This window comes from Nothobranchius furzeri, chromosome 4, assembly GCF_043380555.1.
Source record: "Nothobranchius furzeri strain GRZ-AD chromosome 4, NfurGRZ-RIMD1, whole genome shotgun sequence".
NCBI lineage: Eukaryota > Metazoa > Chordata > Actinopteri > Cyprinodontiformes > Nothobranchiidae > Nothobranchius > Nothobranchius furzeri.
In genome coordinates, this window is record NC_091744.1 from 64,270,458 (window position 1) to 64,295,574 (window position 25,117).

General features: G+C 40.7%; 2 protein-coding genes across 12 annotated transcripts in view; one reads left to right on the top strand and one right to left on the bottom strand.

The window, feature by feature from the left end:
• tjp1b (tight junction protein 1b) overlaps positions 1 to 25,117 on the bottom strand; it is a 109,007-nt gene that overhangs the window by 41,140 nt on the left and 42,750 nt on the right. Inside the window, exon 1 of one of the 11 annotated variants that reach the window (XM_015964217.3) lies at positions 10,604 to 10,978. The exons of the other annotated variants lie outside the window; for them this stretch is intronic. The gene's annotated coding sequence lies outside the window, so the exon portion shown is untranslated. Of the gene's footprint in view, positions 1 to 10,603; positions 10,979 to 25,117 lie in introns of those variants that run through there. 11 annotated transcript variants of the gene reach the window in all.
• Positions 2,171 to 3,218, top strand: LOC139069647 (E3 SUMO-protein ligase ZBED1-like). Its single transcript, XM_070550345.1, has 2 exons — positions 2,171 to 2,302; positions 2,802 to 3,218. The coding sequence occupies exons 1-2, from the start codon at positions 2,171 to 2,173 to the stop codon at positions 3,216 to 3,218; spliced, it is 549 nt and encodes a 182-aa protein (XP_070406446.1).

Below are 25,117 nucleotides of genomic sequence, written 5' to 3' on the forward strand. Positions count from 1 at the left end.
TCCGTGTAAAAATCCTTTAGGATAGCTGTCTTGTTCCCCAGCGAGCGGACGTTCAGTAGAGCAATCCGAAGCTGCGGCAGGGAGCTGGATGGAAGCCGATCCGAGGTTCGCCAAAACCCCGACCTCACGGGATAGAGGAGATTTCCCGGATTTACTCCACCAGTGCGCTGCGCTTGCTGGGAGCTCCCGCGCGCACGGGCCAGCCTTTGGCGCTGCAGAACCCGGATGGATCCAGGCGAGAAATCACAGAGGGGTACGTCCTGGAAGAAACGACCATCGCTGTTATCTCGCCGAAAAGCCCTTATCCTAACCCGGACGCCACCACGTTTTCCACGCCGTCTCCGCCGCCTCGGGTTACGCCCCACTCGGTCCGGGACAGCCAGCAGGAACGCCGGGACCTTGTCAAACAGGTGACCAAACGTCAGCCTGAACTCAGCATCATGTAGCCCGAGTCCAGGGCTCAACCGAAGATCAAGAAGGGTGAGTCGATCATATTTAAAAATTGGATCACAAAAAGCTAAAAAGTGACTCAAAAACAATGCTAAAACCACAATTACAAGCAACAGACGGCGAGCCGCAACAGTCGGCGCCATCTTGCTAATCATTAAATAAAAGTTTGTTTATTGCTACTTACAAAAATTATATTAAAATGAAATGTTTCATTAATCTGTGCTCAATGACTGAAGTTTGAAATGAATGTTATGTCTACAATGACTGCAATGTGGTTCCGCAGGTTTATATGGCAAAGGTCATAACATTTGCACTCGCACCATAACAAGTAAGGTTACGTTAAACTCTGACACATAACCCTAGTCTTTTACCCAGTCAGAACATCCGGTCAAAGAAGGCGTGTTTCTGAGTTGTCTTGGTAACATCTCTCAAGCCTGTCAGCTTTTGATTGGCTGTGCAAATCATAACATCAAAACCTTAAAACTGGATCACTCTGTGTGATTCGGCAGTTCTAGAGAAAGATTCATAGAGAAAGATTCAGACCGGCTAGCTGAAGCACACCTCTTTAACCCATCAAAGATTTTGACACGTCGTCAAAACCTTTTTGCACCTGCAAAGCAGATGAAAAACAGTTCCTGCAAAACAAGCTGATATTGCTTGTGACCTAGAGACAACTCTTAAGACCGGTTTCGTGGGGGCCACAGTTTCTTCTACGGACCTCGGCGCCTGGAAGTCCGAGGACTTCGGCATTCCGGATCTATCACTAGTGCTGTGTTGAAAAAATCGATTCTCCGATTCTGAATCGATTCTTATATAAATTCATAAAGATCGATTCATACGTCCAAAGATCGATTTAACCATTTAACAGTGTCTGGCTCTTGTACAGCTAAAATATAAAAGAAGTTCAGAGGCGTGGGTGATGATAAAGGGTTAATATGGTGCAGCAACCTTCTCCCGCCCACCGTCATGTGACTGAATTCACGCATGCGTGCTAGGTGTGAAGATATTGTTTAAAAATGGCGTCGAATACTAGCAGCGACGTTAGCCATGCGCTCGATTTGAAAACACCAAAAACTCTTAAAGCTGCGGTCTGGCAGCATTTTGGTTTCAGAACGGACAAAGAGAAAGGTCAGCTTGACAAAAGCAAAGTGATTTGCAATGCATGCCAAATGGAGGTGAAATATTGCAGAAATACAACCAATCTCAACAATCGCATTTTGCGACATCACCAAGATCTTGCGTGCAAGCCGTCCACTGGTCTGCAGCAGATGAAATTCAAGGAATCACTACAACTACCGGCTAATTCTACATGTTCTCACAAAATAACTGAGGTGATAGCGGGCTTCATTTGCAAGGATATGCGCCCATATTCTGTCGTTGAAAACGAGGGCTTCAAGCGGCTAATGAAAGTAGCGGAGCCAATGAAAAAAGCTACTGAAGTCATGTCAGAAGAAAAGTCACCAACTCTCAGTGATCGCACCCCTGCATGCTCTGCTGCTGAAGGAGATGACCAGCCTCCCAGAAGACTCCAAAGTTGTTAAGGATATGAAGAATGAGATCAAGAAAAACCTGAGCACCAGGTAGGCCTATTTTGTGTGTGTGAGAGAGAAAATAGGTTATATTGTGTATTTAATTAAACAATTTAAGAAAATATTATCTCCCTAATTGCATAGATTTAAATGTGTGACATTTATATTTCAGGTATGTGAATCAGACGGCCATGCTGCATGCCGCCTCAGCTGTTGATCCACGCTTCAAAGCCCTGCCATTTCTGGGTGAGGAGGAGCGAGAGCACACCTTCTCCAGGCTCCAGGCTGAGGCAGTGGGTGGGATGGAGGAAGAAGCATCTAATGTAAGTAATAAGAAGCCTTGTGAAAAAAAAATCCAAGCAAATACTACCTAAACTCTTACCTATCAGGGAGAAGTTGTTTGTGTTTATTCCAATTATAAATGTGCAGTTTCTTACTGTTCAGAAACATATTTTTAAATATTTAAATATTTTATCATATTTTAAATCTCAGCCTGAGCAGGAGGGCATTCATAGATGATAGAATATAGTCTGATTAATCACACAGTGGGGAAGTTAATTTGCTACAGCAGCACATATCCTTGGAGAAAACGAGAAATAATATTACACTTAAATACACAAGGCAGTAAGCTATTGTAACCTTCAAAAAATACACAACTCTAAGAACCAAGACTGAACACTTTTCCTGATATCCAAGTGGTTGTCTGACTTGATAGTTTAGATCAAAATGACAGATTTATGTTATGTGTTAAGTTATTCATAGCCAAACCGAAGCCTATTGTTGCACAACAACACATATAAGTATTTCTTCTCTCTCACGCAGCAAGATGAAGTTGATGAAATGGAGGAAGAGGAGGAAAACAACCCCCCTGCACCTAACCCCAAGCAATCCAGTGCTTTGGAGTCTCTCCTTGGGGAAGCCTACATACCAAGAGAGGAGAGGGGACATGCAAAGAAAACTCTTGCAGAGGTGGCAGAAGATGAGATCAAGAGGTACAGGGCGAGGAGACCTGCAGGACTGCAGGACAATCCTCTGGTCTGGTGGAGAGAGAATGAAAAAGAGTATCCTCTTTTGGCTCGCATGGCTAAGCGATATCTCTGTGTCCCTGGGACCAGTGTCGCATCTGAGAGGGTTTTTTCAACTGCAGGTGATATAATCACTGCAAAAAGAAGCTGTCTCACCCCTGGTTGTGTGAATCAGCTACTTTTCCTGCAGAAGAATCTTACCATTCCCAAGTGATGTTCATAAGAGGACAGTTTACACAGTCTGTCTTTAGTCAAGTTTATGTTCCTGTTCAATTTTGTTGGTACATTAATATGAATGTTTCTGGATACTTGAAGTATTTAAGTTTTTGCACAAGACTGTGAAACAGTTGTTTAAGGTTCTGTACATTTTAATTTCTATTTGCACAAAGTAAAACCAAAACAGTTAATTTTAAGCTTTCTGTTTCTGTTTACATTTGCACTGGCAAATAATATCTTTTTTCATATGGTGAAACTTATTTGAATAAAAATGGTATTTGCTTTCAACAGCAATAGCATTTGGCTGAATTCCTAACATCTGAATTTAATGATGTCCTAGAAAACACTGGAAACACTTGACATTCTTGGAGAGGAACTGGTGCTTACAACCGTTTTTAATAGCCAATATTTCATTAATGTATCATTGAATGTCAATATTATCAATATACTACACAATGGAATTAAGGTAACTGCAAAAATGTTTTTAAATTGATGACCTGAATTGAATCGATATCGGATCGGAATCGATCGGATTAGATAGTGATAATCGATTCCAAATCTCAAGAATCGGAATCGAATCGATTCTGGAAATTTGAATCGATACCCAGCACTATCTATCACGAGGGTCTCCGAGAACGGGTGAAGTAGACATGACAGATTGCGTCTGATGTGTCTTTGATAAGAACTTCATAGTTTATGCAAACCAAATTCTTTTACATCCAGAACTCAGCTTTCCTAGATAAGGAGGCTCTGACTAACATCGCATAGGTTTATTAATCACATTTAGTTCCATCCACTCACAGTAAATGCTTAGTTAACTAGTCATGTTTTAACTGTTTGTGAAATAAATTCTTACTTTTATAAACCTGACTCTTTTCTGAATCAAAACAAAGTGTGTACAATTACTTAATAAAGCAAAAATCCTAGAATCTTCTGATAAAGACAACAAAGACCAAGCAGGGTGGATATTTTATATTTAAATAGATATCACAGCTTATTGGTCACAAGTAGAGATAATTTATAATCCTGAGCTCTTAAAGCACTCAATTTGCAACGCTACACTAGTAATGACTCGAGTTAGGAGAACTTAGATCTATTATGAGATGTGATACATAACATATTAAGCAAATATTGTATTCTGTTGTATTGATTTTTATGCAAACACCTCCTAAAAACCAACTACTGTTTAATATACCTGATAAATATGAATTAACTCGATCAAGTTAATGAAGGCTCGTGTTGTAACACTTCTGTCTATTGTACATTTTTGTTTAAAATTTAGCATGTCCATTTGGTTGAGAAAAAGAAAACACTTCATGTTAACACATTTGACAAGTCACAAGCATTTTAAATGAGAAAATGAAAGGCAGTAACTTGAAGATCAATGTCATTATTATTGTCAAAGGCTGACCTGTAAAAAAGTCACATCAACTATTTAAATCTATATATTTTAAAAACTACTAAACTACTGAAAAAGTACTGACGCATTTCTACTGGTAAACAACCAAATCATTGTGATAACACTCGTGCTTGTTTTTGAAGAAGCCCAATTTATTTCAGCTGAGTGAAGTCTGTTATACTGGCAAATGACATTTTCAGTGAAGCATCAGAATGATGGCTCACCACTGTGAAGCTTGCCATCCATCAGTAATGGCCTCATCCACTCAATCAGATCCTACCATCCAGCACTTGTGATTCACACATATCTCAGCTGTGTTTAGAGGACATGGTGTTTGCTTTGCTTTAGTTAGCAGTCAAATTATTTGACATTAGCCACGTTTACATGCGCCAAATTTCCCAAATCCGATTCAAATCTTAGTTGATCGGAAATCCAAAATCTCTATTTACATGCACACCAACTGAAATGATGCGATCATGCCGTGAGTTTATATGCACCAAGTATTAAATCTGATTAAATAGGTTGAGCATGCGCAGAGTTGGCTTTCCCAAAAAAAAAAAAAAAAAAAATCAAAAAAAGTAAAAAAACGTCATGAAACTAAATGAAAAATGTAGGGTGGGCATACTAGTTGCCCCCCATCTTGGTGCCTGTACATTGGGGTTTACCCCAGTGAACAGGAGGGTAGCCTCCCTCTGCCTACGTGTGGGGGACAGGTCCTGACTGTGGTCTTTGCTTATGCAACAAACTACAGTTCAGAATACCCAATCCTTTTGGAGTCCTTGCTGGAGAGAACTCCTTCAGGTGACTCCCTGGTTCTGCTGGGGGCTTTAATGCTCACGTGGACAACGACAGCGAGACATGGAAGAGTGTGGTGGGGAGGAACGGCCTTCCTGATCTGAATTCGAGCTGTTTTGTTATTGGATTTTTGTGCCAGTCACGGATTGTCCATAATGAACACCATGTTCAGACATAAAGGTGTCCATTCGTGCTCTTGACACCAGGATACCTTAGGTCATAGCTTGATGATCGACTTTGTTGTCATTTCATCTAATCTGCGGCCGCATGTCTTAGACGCTCAGGTGAAGAGAGGGACGGAGCGGTCAACTGACCACTACCTGGTGGTGATTTGGCTCAGATGGTGGGGAGGATGCCGGTCAGACCTGGCAGGCCTAAACATATTGTGAGGGTCTGCTGGGAAGGTTTGTTGGAGTCTCCTGTCAGAAGAAGTTTCAATTCCCACCTCCGACAGAACTTCCAAAATGTTCCAGGGGAGGCGGGGGACATTATTGAGTCTGAGTGGGCCATGTTCTGTGCTTCCATTGTCAAAGCGGCCGACCGAACCTGCAAAAATGGAAGGATGAATGAATGGATTATTTAAAAGACATGGTTGCCGCTCCTAATAGCAGCACGTTTATTACAGATATCAAGAAAACAACTGCAGAAATATTAGGAAATAGAGACAGAAGAGTAGTTTGTTGGACTGGGGAAGTGAGCAGTGGTTACCGACACACAGCTCAAGGGGATTTATTCTGACAAACATATATGCTATCCAAGTTCCTTTTTAAGTTCTGACATTTATGAGACTGTTACTGCAGACTGCTGCAACGACATTATTTGCATACCCTGCTCTGTGCAGGTTAAGCTGCAGGAACCACATGGATGCACTGTGCACTGAGACGAAGTAAAAATATGCTTCTGCTGACAACAAATTTGCATATTGTAATTACAAATGTATTTCTGAGAATGAAAGATAAAAAGGATCCCCAAACACTATCCATGAGATTATTCTAAATACAGTGACAGGAAGGAAATTTGCAAGAAAGGGGAATGTGAAAACACAATCTTACAGAAAGAAGCATTCAACTGGATATCTACAATTGCAAATATTGTAACTAAAAGTTGCCCATATTCGTAGGACACCACCAACACATGGGTTATGAAACCTACTCTTCAGTTTGCATAAATAGACAACACAGATAGACTAAATAACAAACAGTAAAGGGGACGAGTTCATTTTACATCCTTCTCAGCTAAGCCCCGGACAGGTGACAGATTCCACACATAGTTTGTTCTCTCCACTACCTTCAAACTCTCAGCCTACAACTTAATTATTTCCACATCAACCTAAAGAGGCATGTGAAGAAGTAAATAAACCAAATCAGCAGCTCTGCCACTTCTTCACTCTTCAAATCAGTTGTACCTTCAAGTCTCAAATACTCCTTTCCTTATATGCTTTCTGAATGAATACTACAAATGCCGGCAGTACCGGAGTAAAAATATAAATTCCCAGAAATCCTCAAATAATTGTGAGATCATCTGTGTTTTTATGAGCATCTTGAAATGGAAATGCAAGAGTTTGAACTTAATGAAGTTCTAAGCAGTATAAAAGTTTATAAAAATATAAAAATCATCAACTCACTTAATTACATTTAATCTAAACAGCAATATTAAGCTAGGCAGCCTGGGGAAAAATGACATGAAAATGTGGTCAAGGGTCATTTTGAAGATGAATTATTTTTCATAATTTTCATATTTATTTTGTGATTACCCTTTTTTGTTTTCTTTCTGCAATCTTTAGGTTTAACGCTCATGTAGCAAAACATTAGGAAACACCTGATCACGGGATTAACTTTGTGACAATTACAGAGGAATATTTTCACTCATTTGGACCCTTTAAAATGTTTTAGCTTCCTTTTAGGTCTGCAACTGGTTCATGTGTTCAAAATATCGCGATTGAAATCTGTATTTGATCCTGAGCAGAAAGCTTGTTTGTTTGTTTATATTTAATCATTTAAAATGCTAAATAATCTAAAGGTCTGTGGGAAAGGGCTTCAGTGTGACATGTCTATTTCCAGGCTGCAAAGCTGGAGTCAGAGATTGTAACCAGAACCTCAGCCTGTCTCAAACAGACAAACCAGGAAATCAGCTCCTAAACTCAATCAGTGCAGTGGAAGTTATCAGCGCCTCACACAAGAGAGCAGGAATGTGGAGATAAGCTAACAGCACCAACCTACTCCCCGCCTCCTCTTCATCACTGTGTTTGAAAATACAGACAACTGAGCCAGAGAACAATAGCAGTGATAACAAATGTTTCTATGCTTTTTAAAAAAGGAGGTTTGTGTTGAAATGTGACTGGTGACTAACTGCATCCTGATAATTCTCTGCTCCATTCACAAAGGGATTTATGATTCACCTGATTTATTCATCCAAGCATCTGTATACCAGGAGTTATAACCGTGACATAAACAGACTCAAGCATAGTCCAGAAACGCCACAGAGTCAGTCAAAAAGGCTATACATGTCACACTCAAAATGTTACCGATGAGAAATCTAATTTTCCAGCATCTTCTGAAAACTTCAACATAACCGATCAACCTAAAAGACGAGCTAATATCCTCTGCTTTGATTTTGTTGCAGTAATACATCTATATGGTCTTGTTCAATCATCGATCTAATTTATAAAATAAGATGGAAGTTTAGCTTCTCAACAACGCATCACAATACAGTAATGCTGTCTCATTAGGACATCTGTTGATAGATAAGCTCTTCATTCCAGACAGTTTCTATAAATACACACGACTACAAAGCTGCAGTCAGTCAAATTTAACTGAAGCAAGCAAAATACCAGATCCCTTTGCCCTTCACAAACCATGATGACTCAGATGATGACTGCTCCCATCACTGCTCAGGGCTCAGTGATTTACAGGCCAACATGTATGGCTGCCCTTGAACATCACAGGTGACAGTCTTCAGTCTGATTACTTTGGAGAAGGAAGTCAGTTTAATCATAAAAATATAATAATTATCACCACAAATATAATCTGCCATGTTCCCCTCTCACTTCATTTGACACGGCTATTATCAATGTGCAGCTGCTGCTTCATGCAGTTACAAAGATGATGACACATCTTAGTCAATGGCCTAAAGGAGTCAGTGCTGTGCAAGGCAATAATGAATCATCAAACTCCCACCAATCCTGTGTGCTACAGAGTCATATCACTGCAGCTGTTGGGTCCTTATTTTGTGCTCACCACTATGAAAAGTAAAAACAAGATCATTAAAATGCTTTTGATATACCATATTTTCCGGCGTATAAGTCGCACCAGCCAGAAAATGTATAATGAAGAAGAAAAAAACATATATAAGTCGCACTGGACTATAAGTCGCATTTTGGGGGGAAATTTTATTATTTTCCTAACAAAATCTGAGACCAAGCGTTTCACATTGCAAGACAAGTACCGGTAACAATAACAGAATAAACAATCAGGGCGCAGCAGCGCACCACGGTCTCCAGCAGAGGATGGCGGTGTTTCAAACCCTCCCAGCGGGTGGGGAGAGCGCCCGCAGCACCCCGCCACAGGCTGCAGCAGGAGATGGTGGTGTTTGAAACCCTCCCAGTGGGGCACAGGAGCTGAAACCTGGACCGGAACCGGCCCGCAGCAGCGTGCAACGGTCTCCAGCAGGTGATGGCGGGGCAGGGGAGCTCATTCCTGGTCCGGAGCCGGCCCGCAGCAGCGCGGTATACATAATTTGGTATATAAGTCATTTTGATATACAAGTTGCAGGACCAGCCAGACAATGAGGAAAAAGTGCGACTTATAATCCGGAAAATACGGTACATAGTTTGCTCCAACCCAACTAGGAATGCATTATTTATTACAAATTTATCAATAATGCAATTTCAAAGAACCCAATGTCAATATCAAAAGGACTACGATAAATGTCAGACTCAAATTGTGCAAAAGGCAATCAATCTTTGGCACAAAACAGCACATATAAAGCGTTGTTAGCATTGTGAGGACAAAATGTGTAGATATTTAGCTAAAAAAAATCACATTTGCGGGGTTTCCGAATTTTGTGCAGATCTAAAATCAACCACGACTTTGCCTTCATTTACACAGGATTAATCTCACTTCAAATTCAAATTCAGTTCAAAGTTACTTTATTAATCCCAGAGGGAAATTAGAGGAGTTAACTTAAGTTTGCATATAGCTTTAAGAGTAAATTATAAAGGAAATCCTAATGTGCCAGTAAAAAGGCGAATGTATAGATGCTATTATTTTGGTCCCAATGCTTTTTAGGTAGTCCCTCCCCTCAGATAACTATCAGTCTGAGTTAACTATGATTACTTAACAATACATGTAAAAACAGGGATGTTATTGATCAAAACGACCAGAGCCTAGTATCAAACTAGTAGAGTGTTGTGTTAAATCCCTCTCAATTCAACTCGTAATATGAAGATAGCCACAACCAGACACTTGTTGTTAACCCAAACACTAACTGTAGTCCACGTTAACAGCTGACATGACCGTGCATTATTTTGATACCAAGCGTCACAATCCTACCACAATTAAAATAGATTATAAGATTAAATTGGCCATAGTTGTCGTGAGGTTTAGCCAGAAACTCCACAGTTTAGTTTTTAGCAGGGCATCAAAGCAATGAAAGCCACCGCATGACCTTCTGTTTAGTGTAGAAAACTGATGTCACATTTCCAGCAGCTGACTTCATATTACTACTCCCTCCTCTCGTCTCCTCTTCTGTCGCTGCCTGACTTTTTAATAGATCTTGTTTTTAAAAAAATCCCCTTTATACCCTGTTGGGCAAATCAAGCCCCTAAGCTGGCCGACATTTTGTTCAAGAAGCTAGGCTAGCTCCTACTCGTTACCTGGACGCACTTTAATAACCAACCCGAACGGTGACAGTAAGAGTGCTGGGCGTTTTAGGACTTTACATAACACCCTCGTGAAAGCTCGACAAATAACACAAAATAGGGGACTGTTATTCTGGACTTCAATAGGGGATAGCATGTTGGACAGCTAGCTATCTATTTAGCAGGTGGCTAAGGTACCTCGGCTTGGACCGTTATCGCTCGGTTCTAACCGCCGGGGGACACGTCCAGTTTGGTCCTCAAGCTAAGGTGGAAGAAAAAAATGCTTCCACATGGCCCAGTGGTGGATAATAATAGAAAGAAAACCATTCACCTTTACAATGGAAACGGTCCTCGCGGCGTGCTTGTGAAAATCTTAACAGAGGAGCAAAGACCTCCCTGGTGTGGCTCCAGAGCAGCAGCTGCCGCCGCACTGCAATGGCAGGCAGTGGATGAAGCCTTCCTTCTCCCCCCTCCGCGCTCACTCTTCGGCTACCTATCCTCCGCGGTGGCACTGACTGGCTCGCTTGGAAGAAACCATTCTGGTTCGTCCGCAGGGGGAAGCAGCAGGGATGCAGGGAGGATGTTAACAGCAGCAGCCGCAGCACTCATCCAGCAGCAAGCGCCATTCCAGCATGAGAGCAGGAGAAAATGCATCCATGGAGCTCTTTTCTCTTTCCCCTCTTATCTTCTGATTTCATCGGCTCCCGCCATGTGGGGAAGAATGGATGTGGCTGTTCATTATGTCATCGATTTCAGTAAATTGGTTAATTAATTGAATCGTTTACATTTTTTATGTCATAACAGCTTGTAATAAGATTTATTTAAGCAAAAATGTACATATTTGTCCCCAACATAACACCTACAATGCTGCCTTTGAACGGAACATATAATTAACACATTCCAGTTCCATTAAAAATCCCTCAAAACAAATCACATTATATATTTGAGCGCAGGGCAAAAAAAAACTGCTTATAACATTTGAATAGATCTCTCAGCACAGGAACCAGCAGTGTACATTACAAGTTTTTGCTGCAAGGTGAGAAAGAATAGCATCAGTGATAACAGAAACATTTGCTCTCATGTATCCTACCGGAAAGACTAAAGGTTGTTTTTAGATTATTTACCTTAAAGTATAATTTTATTTGATGATGCAAATAGACAGATTTCAAGGATGGCTATGTTTCATAGCAACTTTATAGCGTTTTGGCTAAATCTTCAAAATAATATTGTAATTCAATATTTTTTGTTCTTAAACACCCAACTTTCCATATTACCCATTCAAAAACAAAATAATTTAGTTTGCTTATTCAAAAACTGTCAATAAAAAAGTTTGTTTACCCCCACCAGGTCTGTATTTGTGCACCTGAAGAAAAAGAGATGTAAAAAAAAATCTTATTGATGTTATTTTGAATGCAAGAATGTAATGAAGAGATAACATTTACATATCACTTGTGACCACAGCAAACGGAGGCACATTACTCAAGTGGTAATGACATGCTGCAGAAAGTCATTTAAAATGCTGAGGATAGAATTAAAATCCAGCCTACAGTCACGATGCTCAATACCTCTTCCCATGGGGCGTGCAGAGTTAATCAATATACAGTATAATGTAAATTGTGCACTGCACCAAAACCCCACTCTTTAAGACTCTATCTAATGCACTTTAGTTTTCTTGCTGGCCTCTCCTGAACTACCTAATTCTCTGCAGCACCTTCTGTTGTTGTGTGTTTTATCACTTTGAGGCTGCATGACCGTTCTTGTCACCTCTACCTGTGGCACTAATGAGCCTAGGTGGAAGATGGGGCTTGAATGTAAAGCTGCAGGAGTACAGAGGTCCTGCAATGTTGCTGACGTTAGGAGATTGCCTCAAACTCCATTGGTGGTTCGAGAGGAGAAGGGGAGGAGGGGGGGCATCTTGATTGTGAGATGAAGGTCATGAGAATTAGACAAACAAGGGCAGTCACAGATATCCTGGGGAAAAACAAGGTGTGATGAACAGCAGTTGAAAAGGTGTAAGTGTATAGGAAAACTTCTGCCCTTGATAAATGACCAAATTATGACATTTTTTGCATGCATTAAAACACTAAAAATGCCTAGGGCAAAAATAGTCACACTGTCAAACCTCAATGAGAATAAATGAATGTAAACTTTTTCCCACTACCTGCAGCAAGTAAAAAAAGCTCAATGCTACTTTGCAACTGTGTGGTGAAGCCCTTGAAATACCCTCTGATATTGTGATTGCATCACTGGCTCCAGCAGCACAGAGGGAGTTTCACATGTCAAGAAGGAAAAAAGGCAGATTCTCCTTCCTGTAAGTACGTTTAAGGAACACTGTAAGGATCTAAATCAGTCTGCATGAGTGCAAAGGGAGATTAGACACAGCAGGTTGGGTTTGAGAGTGCATCACCCCTGATGGTGAGCAAGTTACCTATTTGATGTAAAGGTCAGGAAAAAGGCCTGCTAAGAAAAAGGTTGGCATGGCTGTGTACACTTTAATGACTGTACCTGTCCAGTTTCGAGTAAATATCAAGCACGACGCAGCAGGAGTGTAAAAATAAACGAAATAACACGATATGAATGATTTATATGCTTCCTTGTAGTTGTCCAGCGGTTGCTTTTACCAGTCCGTAATCCTGTAATAGAGTCAGCGGCTAACATGTAACCTTGTATTTCTGTGATTATTGTATTGTCCTCTTGTCAGCTGCACTGACCTCCAACATGAGAGGGCAGCACACTGACACCACAGCACGCCCACAGCTCAAGAGCGTGTCACATTTACTACATGCTGCATGTTCTCAGACGACCACAGAGAGCTCATCATCTAACAACAGGACTACTCATAAATCCAGCAGGTAAAGAAATGTCTAACAAAGACTGTTTTAGAGGAGAATAAACAGATTTTTATGATAGTGAGCAAATAATGAAAAAAAGGGAATACAATGTAACATGAAAGAAATGGCTGCAGTCCCCTAATCTGGTCTCTGTTAACCATCAACGTACAACATTTCATTTCATCTTATTTCCACATTTGATGTTTCATGTGCGGTATGAACTGGTGGGACACTGCTGTAACAAAACTGCACCACTCAAATTTGAGATACATTTGCACAACTTTATCAGAAAATTATAACAGGAGAAGAAATCAATAGAAAATTCCTTCTACCTTTATTTTCTCTCATGTTAATGATTACTAAAAACAAATTGCATGCTTTTTAAAATCATTCTTAAAGGTGTTGAACACTTGTTTAATCAATACATTTGTAGTGTTCTTTGGAGGGATGTATGCCTTGTATGTCGTACTCAGGGGGGAAAAGCCCTGGCGCCTCAATTTCAGGAACTAGAAGTGAGCCAGATCACAGGTGAGCTTCAGATGGCAGGATTTGGAGTCTTGTGTCCTGATATCTGGACACCTTGCCTCGAATTGGATAACAGCAACATGATTCTGACTCTGTTTGCTCTGCAATGTTGATGTGTTATCTCCACAAAAAACACAAGCCTGATGGAGTTCTGCTGTATGGTAGAGTCGCTAATGCTAATGGTTAGCTTCTATAGCCGAGCTGTTCTCTGCTGTCACCTGCTGTTACCTGCTGGATGCTAAACCAACAACAGCCTTCCCCGTCAAATGTCAAAATGGGTAAGTGCATGAATGTTAACTCATTAACTGCCATTGATGACTAAAGTCACCATTTGCATTTTTTACTGTGCAGGCGTCGGAACGAGCCCCCGCACCGTGAGAACAAACATCCCAGCTCTAAAGCTAATCCTCATCCCTGTACATCACACATCACAAGACCAGTAAGCAGAAAATCCATGTGTTAGGAGATTATTTCGGGCCGCTGCTGTAAAAAACGTGAGGGGCAAATTGGAAAAGCTTCTGCCGATCACAATTCAACAACGTTTTATGAATGAACGGATAACGCTCGAAGTGCGCAGATTCTTTGTGATGTAAGAGGAGAGTCTCCTCTTTGGCGTTGACATCATCGTAGAGCACAACGTTCTGACTCTTAAAAAAACGTGAAAAAACTGAAAAATGCTGGCAGCGAAGGGCTTTACTGATCAGGAAACAGCTGGCACTGAATGAGTTAAGTGACAGTGTGATGTAGATCTGTCAGGCGTTTCAAATCCTTGTGTTTCACCATCTATATTCTATCAGAAGCTAAGTTGTATCAGTTTTATCTCCATTTAAACACACCTGTTTTTTTATTACTTTTTTCAAAGATGGTTTTAATCCATGTTTGATTTTGAGAGTGTTTAAATGCTTAATACAAACAAATCCGTTTCTCTGACTATCTTCAGTTTAATTGGCTTTGTGAAAAATTAAAACACATTTGACCAAATTAATTCCAGCAAAATACTTATTTATTCTTGGGAAAATGTGCAATAATTCAGAGCATGTGTTAATGAAGATTTGCAAACATAAAAACAGCTGCTCATTTTTATTTTAAACATCTAACAACAGAAAAACAACCCCAAAAAAAGCAATAATGTTGTCAAAATGTAAGTGACTATAAGAGCTTATTGACGTGATGACATATTTTTACCTTGCTATTGCTAAACTAAAATGTGCAGATAAATAATTTTGTTCTCTTTTAAAAAAAATCAATATTTTGAATACGTTCCTTTATAAATTTTGTACTTCTGGGGAATGTAGGGAAAATGCACCTGACCTAGTGTAGATAAAGAAACAGAAAAATCTGTGACTGTCACACTTTTAATTTGAGTAAATAGTCTACATTTATGTTTTTAATTGTCATATTCTCCTGTCATGTTTGTTAAAGAAGATAACACTAAATGAATGACAGCGAACAAAAACTTTGGGCAAAAATCTTCTGATGTGGTGATGTGACACACATGGAGCACAGATCTCATTTTAGACCAGATGAACCTGTAATTTCTGTTTGATTTTCCCACCAGCAGCTGAGAGCTCAGACACACCAGAGCCACAGATCACGTGACAGCAGGCAACCAACATCCAAATCCTTTCCTGGATCAAACGCCTCGTGCACGGTAGCAAAGAAGCAATCACATAAGTGTGTTTATGCCCGGAGGGCAGCACAAATGCTAATATAGATGCAATCAGTTAATGCATATTGGTGTTATGATCTTTTAGCTGTGAACTGAAGAGTTAAATTATTTTGCCTTTGAACAAATATCTATTGGAGGCACAGATTGAAGTCCATAAAGGGAATGCGAGTTTTCATAGCCGTCGATTCCTGATCAATCAACAGTGAACTTGCAGCTAACTGAAAATAAAAGCAGCTAAATTATTCTTTTTGTATTGAGTCATAAAATATTCCATTATAAACACAAAGATGGTATAAAATGTTTATTTAGGCATAATGTGACAAATTACCATCTGGAATTAAATTAACCCCTAAAAAGACCTTCAAACATGAACATTTCTTCAATAAGGTTGTCTAAGGGAGCTCAGTGAAGCAACTTAAGGCCTTGGTGGTCTAATATCAGATTCTCCCATTAGACCTGACTCTAGGGGGTACAGTGGAGGGTGGCTGTTGGGGGTAGCACAGGCCACAGACAGGAAGAAAAAGGGAGAAAAATCACCTTGGGGTAAATTACCGCACTGCGGAAAGCAGCCAGATAACACTATAAATCTACTCTCCTACGCAATTCAACTGAAAATTACATTTTTATCCCATCTACAGGTTGATTGACTAAAAATAAAATAAAACGTCTTTTCATTTTTTTGCAGTGTGACGAAAACAGGACCTCTTGTGTAATTTTGGGTCATGGGGTTAAACTTCACAAATATTGTGGGCATAATTAGAACTCCTTCTTTTGTGTTGCAGCCACTGCCTGTGACGATATTGTCTAATGAAAATGTAAAAAACTTCAATTCAACATTCAAAGAGCACATTAAACCTCTATTTCTGCACCAGTGATTAAACCCCCTGATTGTTTCATCAAGTCCCTGAGCATTTAGGTAGTTAAACTCTGCCCTCTGCAGGACTTCGGCTGAACACTACTATTATAAATGTCAGGCCTGACAAGAGTCAAGACTTCAAAAGAAAACATCTAGAAGGACATATACATCGACACCCTTCCCAAATGTCCAGCAAACATGCACAGCACTGCTTTTAAAACACAGATTAAACTTGTTTCTTTAAATCTAAACACACTCTGGCCCTTTATATTCCATAAAATACATGTTTATTTACAGTTTATCTACTAAATCTTTACCATTTTTTAACATCAGAAGAAACAAATATGCATAAATATGAGTTAGTTTGTGAAATGTAAGCTTGTGTCTTGCTTTCGTCAGATTTATGCAATTATGAACTGAATATTTTTAATAGTTTTAAATGTGGACTAAACTTGTTTTTGTGAATTTCTTAAACTTTGGGAACCAGTTTAATTCACTAAAGCGATTGCAAGACTAAACTTTAAAGGAAACAAATATTAAACCACTTTTAAATGAAGTAATTAATTCTCTAATTTTTTAAAATAATTTCTGTAATGGTGCACACTCCCTTTTATAAAAACAATGCTCCTCTCATAATAATAGTATTATGGAGTTTGTACAAACTCTAAATTCGTATAACTGATTGAGTTATTTGAGCACAACTTTCAGAGTTTTTCAATCTCCATGCTTGATTCCCCCACCAGGGCCACCATCTTTACTCCTCCAAACATTACGTCACCCTGCTGGTAGTCCTTCACTTGACCTCACACTCATCTGCTCAGACAGGGGGAATAACACAGAGCCCACCTTGAGAATAAACCCAGCTCATAACAACATCCTGTTATTGGGCTATAAATAGACCCAGACAGTATTTCGTGAGAGGTAAATATTAAATGAGGTGTTGGTTTAGTGCCACGTTTTCACTAATCCACCGCTGTAGCTGGTGCTTACTACTACCCAGTTCTCTGCTCATTGCTATAAATCAGCAGGCAGAGTCAATAGAGTTGTTGGGATTTATGTGAGTTTGATTCTTCTCGCTTAAGATGATTTGTAGTTGATGAGCAACACTAGCTCAACCATAAAGCTCATTTAAAGGCACGAGTCATTTTCCCCAAATTGTCCACTGACAGCTGAAGGTGTTGAACACTGCATCCTTTATGGACTGAGCAGGAGGAAGTTACTGAGAACTTTACAGGAAATCCAGTTAGAGCTTTAAAACTAAAAGATAATTATTTAAAAAGATTGGTTTGTTGCACGTTCTGATTCAATTCAGTTCAATTCAAAAGTACTTTATTAATCCCAGAGGGAAATTGATTGCTGTAGTAGCTCAGAATAATAATAATCAAGTCATCAAAGAGTTATTGTATATTACAATGGCTGTTGGCAGGAAGGATCTCCAGTAGCGGTCAGTGTTGCAGCGAAACTGAAGAAGCCTCTGACTGAAGACACTCTTCCATTGTCGGACAGTCTTGTGAAGAGAATGCTCAGGGTTGTCCATCATTTTCTTGATTCTCTGGAGAATCCTTCTTTGCATTATCTCCTCCAGCGGTTCCAAAACTGCCGAAACTCTGGCTGAGTCCTTGAAAGGGCTTGGAGTTCCTCCATCTTGTTGGCCAGTGATCTCACATTGCCCACTATGATCGATGGAAGAGATGGTTTGAATTTCCTCTTTCTCTGTCTCCGTTTTGCTCCCGCTCTGCATCCACGCTTCTTGCGTTTTAGCTCATTTGGGATTTGTGGCTTCAGTTGAGGTATTATTTCAGCCTTTCCAATGTTAATGAGCTGCTCCCGATTGTAAACCAGCTTGTTGCCATGGTTACACATCATAACAAATGCTCAAAAAGTGAAAAATGCTAAAAAAAATAGCTGTAAAAATCCTCCAAGCTTCACAGCACCAGAAGCAGAAAAGTAAAAGTGTCCAAAAATACAGTTTTTCTTGAGAAACTAGAAGAAAAAATGCCCAAGAAAAGGCAAAACTTGCATATAGTCAACAGAGCTACTCCAACATGCAGCCACCCAGAGCAGCGCAGTTCCGGTGAGATGTTCAACGTATTAGGAGCAGCTCATAGCTCTGTTGTAGATCTGTCTTTAATAGACTCTTTTGTGTTTTGAGAATTAATTCTGACCAAGCAGACTAATGAACTAACAGCTAATCTGAAGGTGGCCAAGAAAAAGCAAATTGCTGACATCGTAAAACAACTCATTTAATAGTAATAAACCATGCACGCATAGGAACTTGCACAATGTCAGTTTAATGTTGCATTCTATTCCTGCACAGGAAGTTTTATAATTCGTTGCTGCAACTAATTTTTCTCTCAAATTGCAACAAATCACTTCAAAGCAGCGTGAAGCAAACCTGACGCAGGTGTAAGGGTACTAAACAAACATTTGAATGGAATACTATGTCAGTGCAACCGTTTTATTACAGCCGTAACACATTCTGGGGTCAGCCGTGCTAGGGCTCGTCCATTCAGTCAGAACTAAGACTTGAGCTTTACTAGGCTGTAACTGCCGTTAATGCGGACAGCATTTGCAAATGTGTTTATAAAAAGTCTTGAAACAATTGTAAATATTGCGAGTTTATTAACTTGTGTTACTCGTTTTTCTTGAAAACTCACTTCCTCTTAAATTACTCACAGTGAGACATTTCTGGGGGGTGTGAGTACGTTCAGTTTTGTGAGTCTAATTCCAGTGAGATCCTGTCTTAAACTATTGGTTCCCCAAACTGACATCACTCAAGAAGCTGAGATATCATTTGGTAAACTGAAGCATTATCTGAGCCATAACAGCACTTTATAATCAGTGTTTTGCTCCAGACATTGAATACATAAAAATAACAGAATCCTGTTGCAATGGAGAAAACAGATCGGCTCGTGCATGTAAAATGATGGTTTTTAAAACAGCCAGCGAACATGCCCTGCAGTGTCCCACCATATGTTCCATCAGTGGACACATGGACGAACCTTTGTTCCTGAGTTACAGCCTCAAGAAATCTGCTCAACATCTGCCAGTGCCTCCATGCAGCTCCACAAATACAACCTCCACGCATGACAAGAGTCACATGTAACACCCCCTTCCTGAATCACCTCCAGCCGGACCCCCCACCCCCTCGCTGAGCTTATCACCTATAGGACAGACACAAAAATCCTCCAATCGACTGGGTTACATAACAGACCTGTCTCACTTAGCGGCTCCAATCACAGAGCTCCCCCCTGCTGCTGTGAGGCCTCCTGCGGCGTTAGTCGTGATAAATCTCCCTCAATTGTATGCTCCTCCCTCTTTTGCACAGCCTTTTTGGTGTGTCCCACTCAGGTGCAGCACTCCACGCCTTCATCATGCAGGAACAACCACTCTTCAAAGCAGGCCCTGAATATGCAGATTGGTTAATTCAGCTGCAGTTGCTCTCTCCGTAAATGCATCTGCAGCACTTTCCAAAGACCGAGCAGGGGGAATAAGTGCTTACGCTGGGGCATTTTTTTTTTTTGGTGGTAGTGGTGATGGTGGCTAGAGAGGGAGTGCCTCTGTTCATGGTAGAGTGCAGTCAAGGATAAGAATTGAGGAGTGAGAGTGGGGCAAGCAGAACTAATAAGCGATTAAGACTTTGACCTGTGCAAACCTCCAGCCCAGCTGGTGACAGATCCTGATCTGTTGTGGAGTAATTAATTTAATTGTGCTTTTCATCTTGGTTTAGCTGTATCTGCTCCTGCTGATACAGAGTTTAGCTTCTCTGCAGCTCACCTGGTTATACCCTCTGCAGCAAACACCCCTTTAACATTTACAAAAACAGCTGAGAGAGCAGGAAAAGCTGTGCATTAAAGGCATATCTTACCAAAAATCATCATAATGGGCCCATACTGCATGTACACTTTGAAGATCACGAGTCATATACGCATAAATATGTATACATCAATGCAATCATTAAGAGAAAACAGGCAAATTTCCAAGCAATGCTGAAAATTTACTGACTCACACCCTCAATGCCTGAAGGTTTAGTTTATAACAGGAAAAAAAATTGTGTAACAGATGGACTCCTGTCTTCCCCTAAAGCAGTAAAATAAAACAAATAATAAAATAAAATACTGTAAATGCAGCAGCTTTGAAATGGGATGAAAGGTTGTCGATAAAAACAGAAAAATAACTCCAGCGATACAACAAAAGGCATTGGGTGCACTGAAGACTTTTATTAACCCCCCTCTCTTCATCTCTGCTGTGCTTTCTGCAGCCTTAGCACTAAAATCTGATTCAAGCTTTCTGTGAACAAGTGCGATGCTTGCCAACACAAATGACAGCGGGAGTGGGCCGGGCGCCAGAGTCGTCCCCGGACTATCAGGAGAGAAAAGCAATAAAAAAAAAAAGCAATCAATATAAACAAAGTCTTAACTACTATTGATTATTTAGCTCCATGCTGATGAGCAATGATAGCTGTGGACCTAAATTCATGCTCTCGGTTGATTAATATCTTCACTTGTCTGTTTGAGCAGCCAAAGGACGGAGATTTTTATTTTTATTTTATTTCTTTACATAACAGCCAGATTATCCAGCAGCTCACTAGCTGTGCTGTGTCTGTTGTGGCGTTTTAGTCGGACGTGATGGAAACTGCTCCTCAGCTCAGCATCCTGCAGTCTCATCACTCACTGTAAGGCAGACTGTTACTTCCATCAGCTGCATTCCAGTTTGACCAAGTCAGCAAGATTTTTTCTCTAGAGCAGCCTCAACAATATATATATATATATATATATATATATATATATATATATATATGTGTGTGTGTGTGTGTGTGTGTGTGTGTGTGTATATATATATGTGTGTGTGTGTGTGTGTGTGTGTGTGTGTGTGTTATCATGGAGAGAGAGAGAAAGCCAGAAGTCCTCCTCTGAGCTCTCGTTCCCCGGTGAGGCAGTGGCTCCTGGGCTGTTTGAAGCATCCTCTGAGTGGCAGGCCATGAAGACAAATGTTTGTTAAGTCACTCGCTCGATGACTCACTGAGCAGAGAAGGATCAGAGTGTAAAAACACACCATGCTGCCTTTTTTCTGGTCAGCTCAAGCTTAGGTTGGCTGTGCTCAGTTAAACATCAAGGCCACCACTAATCTGTCAATTACAGCCCAAAAGCCGCCACTATGTCACTGCCACATAAAAACAGGAGCTGAATGTTGCTTGTTATTACTATTATTATTATTATTATTATTATTAATATTATTTATTATTATTATTATTATTATTATTATTATTATTATTATTATTATTATTATTTTTATTATTATTATTGTTTCCTGGATTGTGACAGTGACTGAGATGTGCTGTCAGACTCCCGGTCCAGGAGTGTTTTCACCATTTTTAGCCACAATGTCAAGTCAGCCTGTCAATCAGCTCGTCCTCCAGTTCCACTAACCCTGTGTCGCTATTTATATCCACCACAAGCAGAAGGTTTTATAGAAATATGAAGACTTAAGGATGCATTTATACAATGAGAACTGTAATACAGATGTTCACGATAAACAGGATAAATAAAAATAAACCAATAACCGCTGAGTAATAAGCTGACAATAATGTCTGAAACAAAAAAAATGCTTCAGATCTAAAAGCTAAGTTTATAATAATTATAAAGATCCTTTAATTTAAATGTAATGTAATGCATTGAAATTAGATTTATAACAAACCCGCAGTCAGAAAAATGCCTCCTGCATGTTTCTGTCACTTTTTCTGGCTGAACTATAATTATTACCAGCTACACAATGCAAACATGCTTCAGTTAACAGTTTTTATTTAAAAAAATATTTTTTAAATTTCCTGAGATCACCCTTCAAGTCCCACAGTGGGGCTCTGGCCAAACAAGTTTTCTCTGGCACTAATTAGCTCATAAGAGAAAAATAAAACTAAAATGTTTGGAGCCCATGGCTAACCAAGAGCAGACAGGGGCGTGTCCAGGGAGTGGCCTGGGGTAGCACATGCCACCCTTGGAATCTGATTGGCCACCCCAGGTGCCACCACACTAATTTACCTTTAAATAGGCTTTTCATTGTCTACAAAAGGCTTGGAGGCAAAACAAAAAAAAAGCATAACCATTGGTGCCACCCATGCACAAAGTTGTGCCTCACCTGGGCCACCCCATTTTAAAAGATCTGGACATGCCACTGAGAGCAGAAATGTTGAGAAAAAATGACTTCCAGGGTCGATAACTTCTAAGGAATCTGTCAAAAGTTATGAAACAACAAATACCACGTTCACGTAGCTGAAGGAAGGCTGACAACACACTGCAGCTAATTTTATTCAGAACAAATAATACCCCTAAGAGTGTTTAGGAGCCATCAATAATAATCCTCCAAAATGAGACAGACAGAAAACACTACACATGTAGAAGGGCTCTACACCCTCCTTTCATTCTCTTCATTCAATTAATTCATTCACATGCAAAACGAGAAAAATAAGAATATTGATGCTAAAGTTATTTTATGTCAGTAATTCAACTTCAAAGGTGAAACTAATAAATGGGATATTTCAAGTCTTTATTTGATATAATTGTTAGGATTATAGCTTACAGCTTATGAAAACTCTAAATTCAAAATCTCAGACAATTAATGTTGTGAAAAGGTTCAATGTTCTAGACTCAAAATGTCAAATTCTAATCAGCTAATCAATCTAGAACAACTGCAATGGTTCCTGAGCCTTTAGATCAGTGGTCCGCAAAAGCCAGCGGGCCCCCTCTTTGTGGCCCCCGAATCCCACGCGCACTTTATATTGTAAGCTTATGTGTTACAGCCAGTGATCCAAAGAAACAACAGCCCCCCTCCCCCCGACCATCCAGACCTATTTAGATGGTCTCTCAGTCCTAAGTTGAATCCCTGAAATAACATCCATACCAAAACTAAACATATCTGCTGCATACATATTAGGGAAAAGACTGAAAATGTGTGGTTTCTTGGACTCAGAGTCTAGCGACGGTTTTAACAATTTTTAGACCAAACTGGGTAAAAAGTAAGGACATGGTGATCATTTTGTGGAAGACAGCAGAAGAAATGTTAAATTTATGGATCATTATTCCCCATGTAAAAGTAAAGACCTGCAGGGTGGTGAAGTTAGTTAGTACTGATGCCTTGAAGCAAGAAGGTCCTGTGTTTGAAACTCAGCTGGTGTCTGCACGATCCATCTGTGAATGTGTGGGTGTTCTCTAAGAAACCGGGTTTCTCTCATAGTCCAAACACACACATGTCAGACTAACAGGAGACTCTAAATTGGCTGTAGGAGGGAGGATGTGTGTGTGTGTGCGGTTTTACCCAGTGACAGTGAGGGAATGGCATCACTCCCTGCAACCCTGAAGCATCAAGCAGCAACAGAAAATTATATATATATATGTGGATTTGGAGAAGGCTTATGATCGTGTCCCCAGGGGCACCCTGTGGGGGACGCTCCAGGACAATGGGGTGGGTGGCTTTCTGTTAAGGGCCATTCAGTCCCTTTACCAGAGGAGCGTGAGTTTGGTCCACATAGCCAGTAGTAAGTCGAACCTGTTCCCGGTGAGGGTTGGACTCCGCCAGGGCTGCCCTTTGTCACCGGTTCTGTTCATTACTTTCATGGACAGAATTTCTAGGTGCAGCCATGGTGTGGAGTGTGTTGAGTTTGGTGGCAGGAGAATCTAGTCTCTGCTTTTTGCGGATGATGTGGTCCTCCTAGCTTCATCCAGCTCTGACCTTCAGCTCTTGCTGGGTAGGTTCGCGGCCGAGTGTGAAGCGGCTGGGATGAGGATCAGCACCTCCAAATCTGAGACCATGGCTCTCAACCGGAAAAGGGTGGCTTGCCAACTCCGGGTCAGGGGAGAGGTCCTACCTCAAGTGGAGGAGTTTAAGTATCTCGGGGTCTTGTTCACGAGTGAGGGTAGGAGGGATCGGGAGATCGACAGGCGGATTGGTTCAGTGTCTGCAGTGATACGGACGCTGAGCCGATCTGTCGTGGTGAAGAGGGAGCTGAGCCAGAAAGTCAGGCTCTCGATTTACTGGTCGATCTACGTCCCAATCCTCACCTATGGTCATGAGCTTTGGGTAATGACCGAAAGAACGAGATCGCGGATACAAGCGGCTGAAATGAGTTTCCTCCGTAGGGTGGCCGGGCTCAGCCTTAGAGATAGGGTGAGGAGCTGGGACATTCGGGAGGGACTCGGAGTAGAATCGCTGCTCCTCCAGATCAAAAGGAGCCAGTTGAGGTGGTTTGGGCATCTGGTCAGGATGCCTCCTGGACGCCTCCCCAGGGAGATGTTTCGGGCATGTCCTGCCGGCAGGAGGCCCCCGGGTCGACCCAGGACAAGTTGGAGAAGTTACATCTCCAATCTGGTCCGGGAACGCCTTGGGGTCCTGCTGGAGGAGCTGGTGGAGAAGGCCGGGGAGAGGACGGTCTGGAGCTCCCTAGTTGGGATGCTGCCCCCGAAAACCGGACCCGCATAAGTGGAGGAAGACGAAGACGACGACAACGACAATATATATATGTTTTCAAATCCTGAGTCTGAAAAAATAAGCTATTTCGTTTAAACTCCAGCATCATGAGACCCATTTAAAGCACTTTAAGAAAGGAAAGTAAAGATACGTTTGATAGCTCTGACATTTCCAGTCAGATAACATCTGTTTCAAGAGGTCCAACTTCTTTCCTCTTAAAAAAATCCACTTTTCCATCAACACTTGGAATTATAAAGAATCTATAGGGGCTAACCTAAAAAAATACTCTACTGAGGAGCCTCCAAACTGTTTAGCTGCCGAAATACCAAACAATGCAACAACCTGGATAACTATAGAGGCTTTTCTCACAGAATTTTGCAGTAATAATGCAAAACAAATGTTTATTTTAAAAGTTCCAAAGTTCCACAAAATTTAGGATTACCATAGTTTTTTTTAAATTATTCCCCTCTGTTTGAGTTTGAGCACAGCATTGCAGTTAATTAA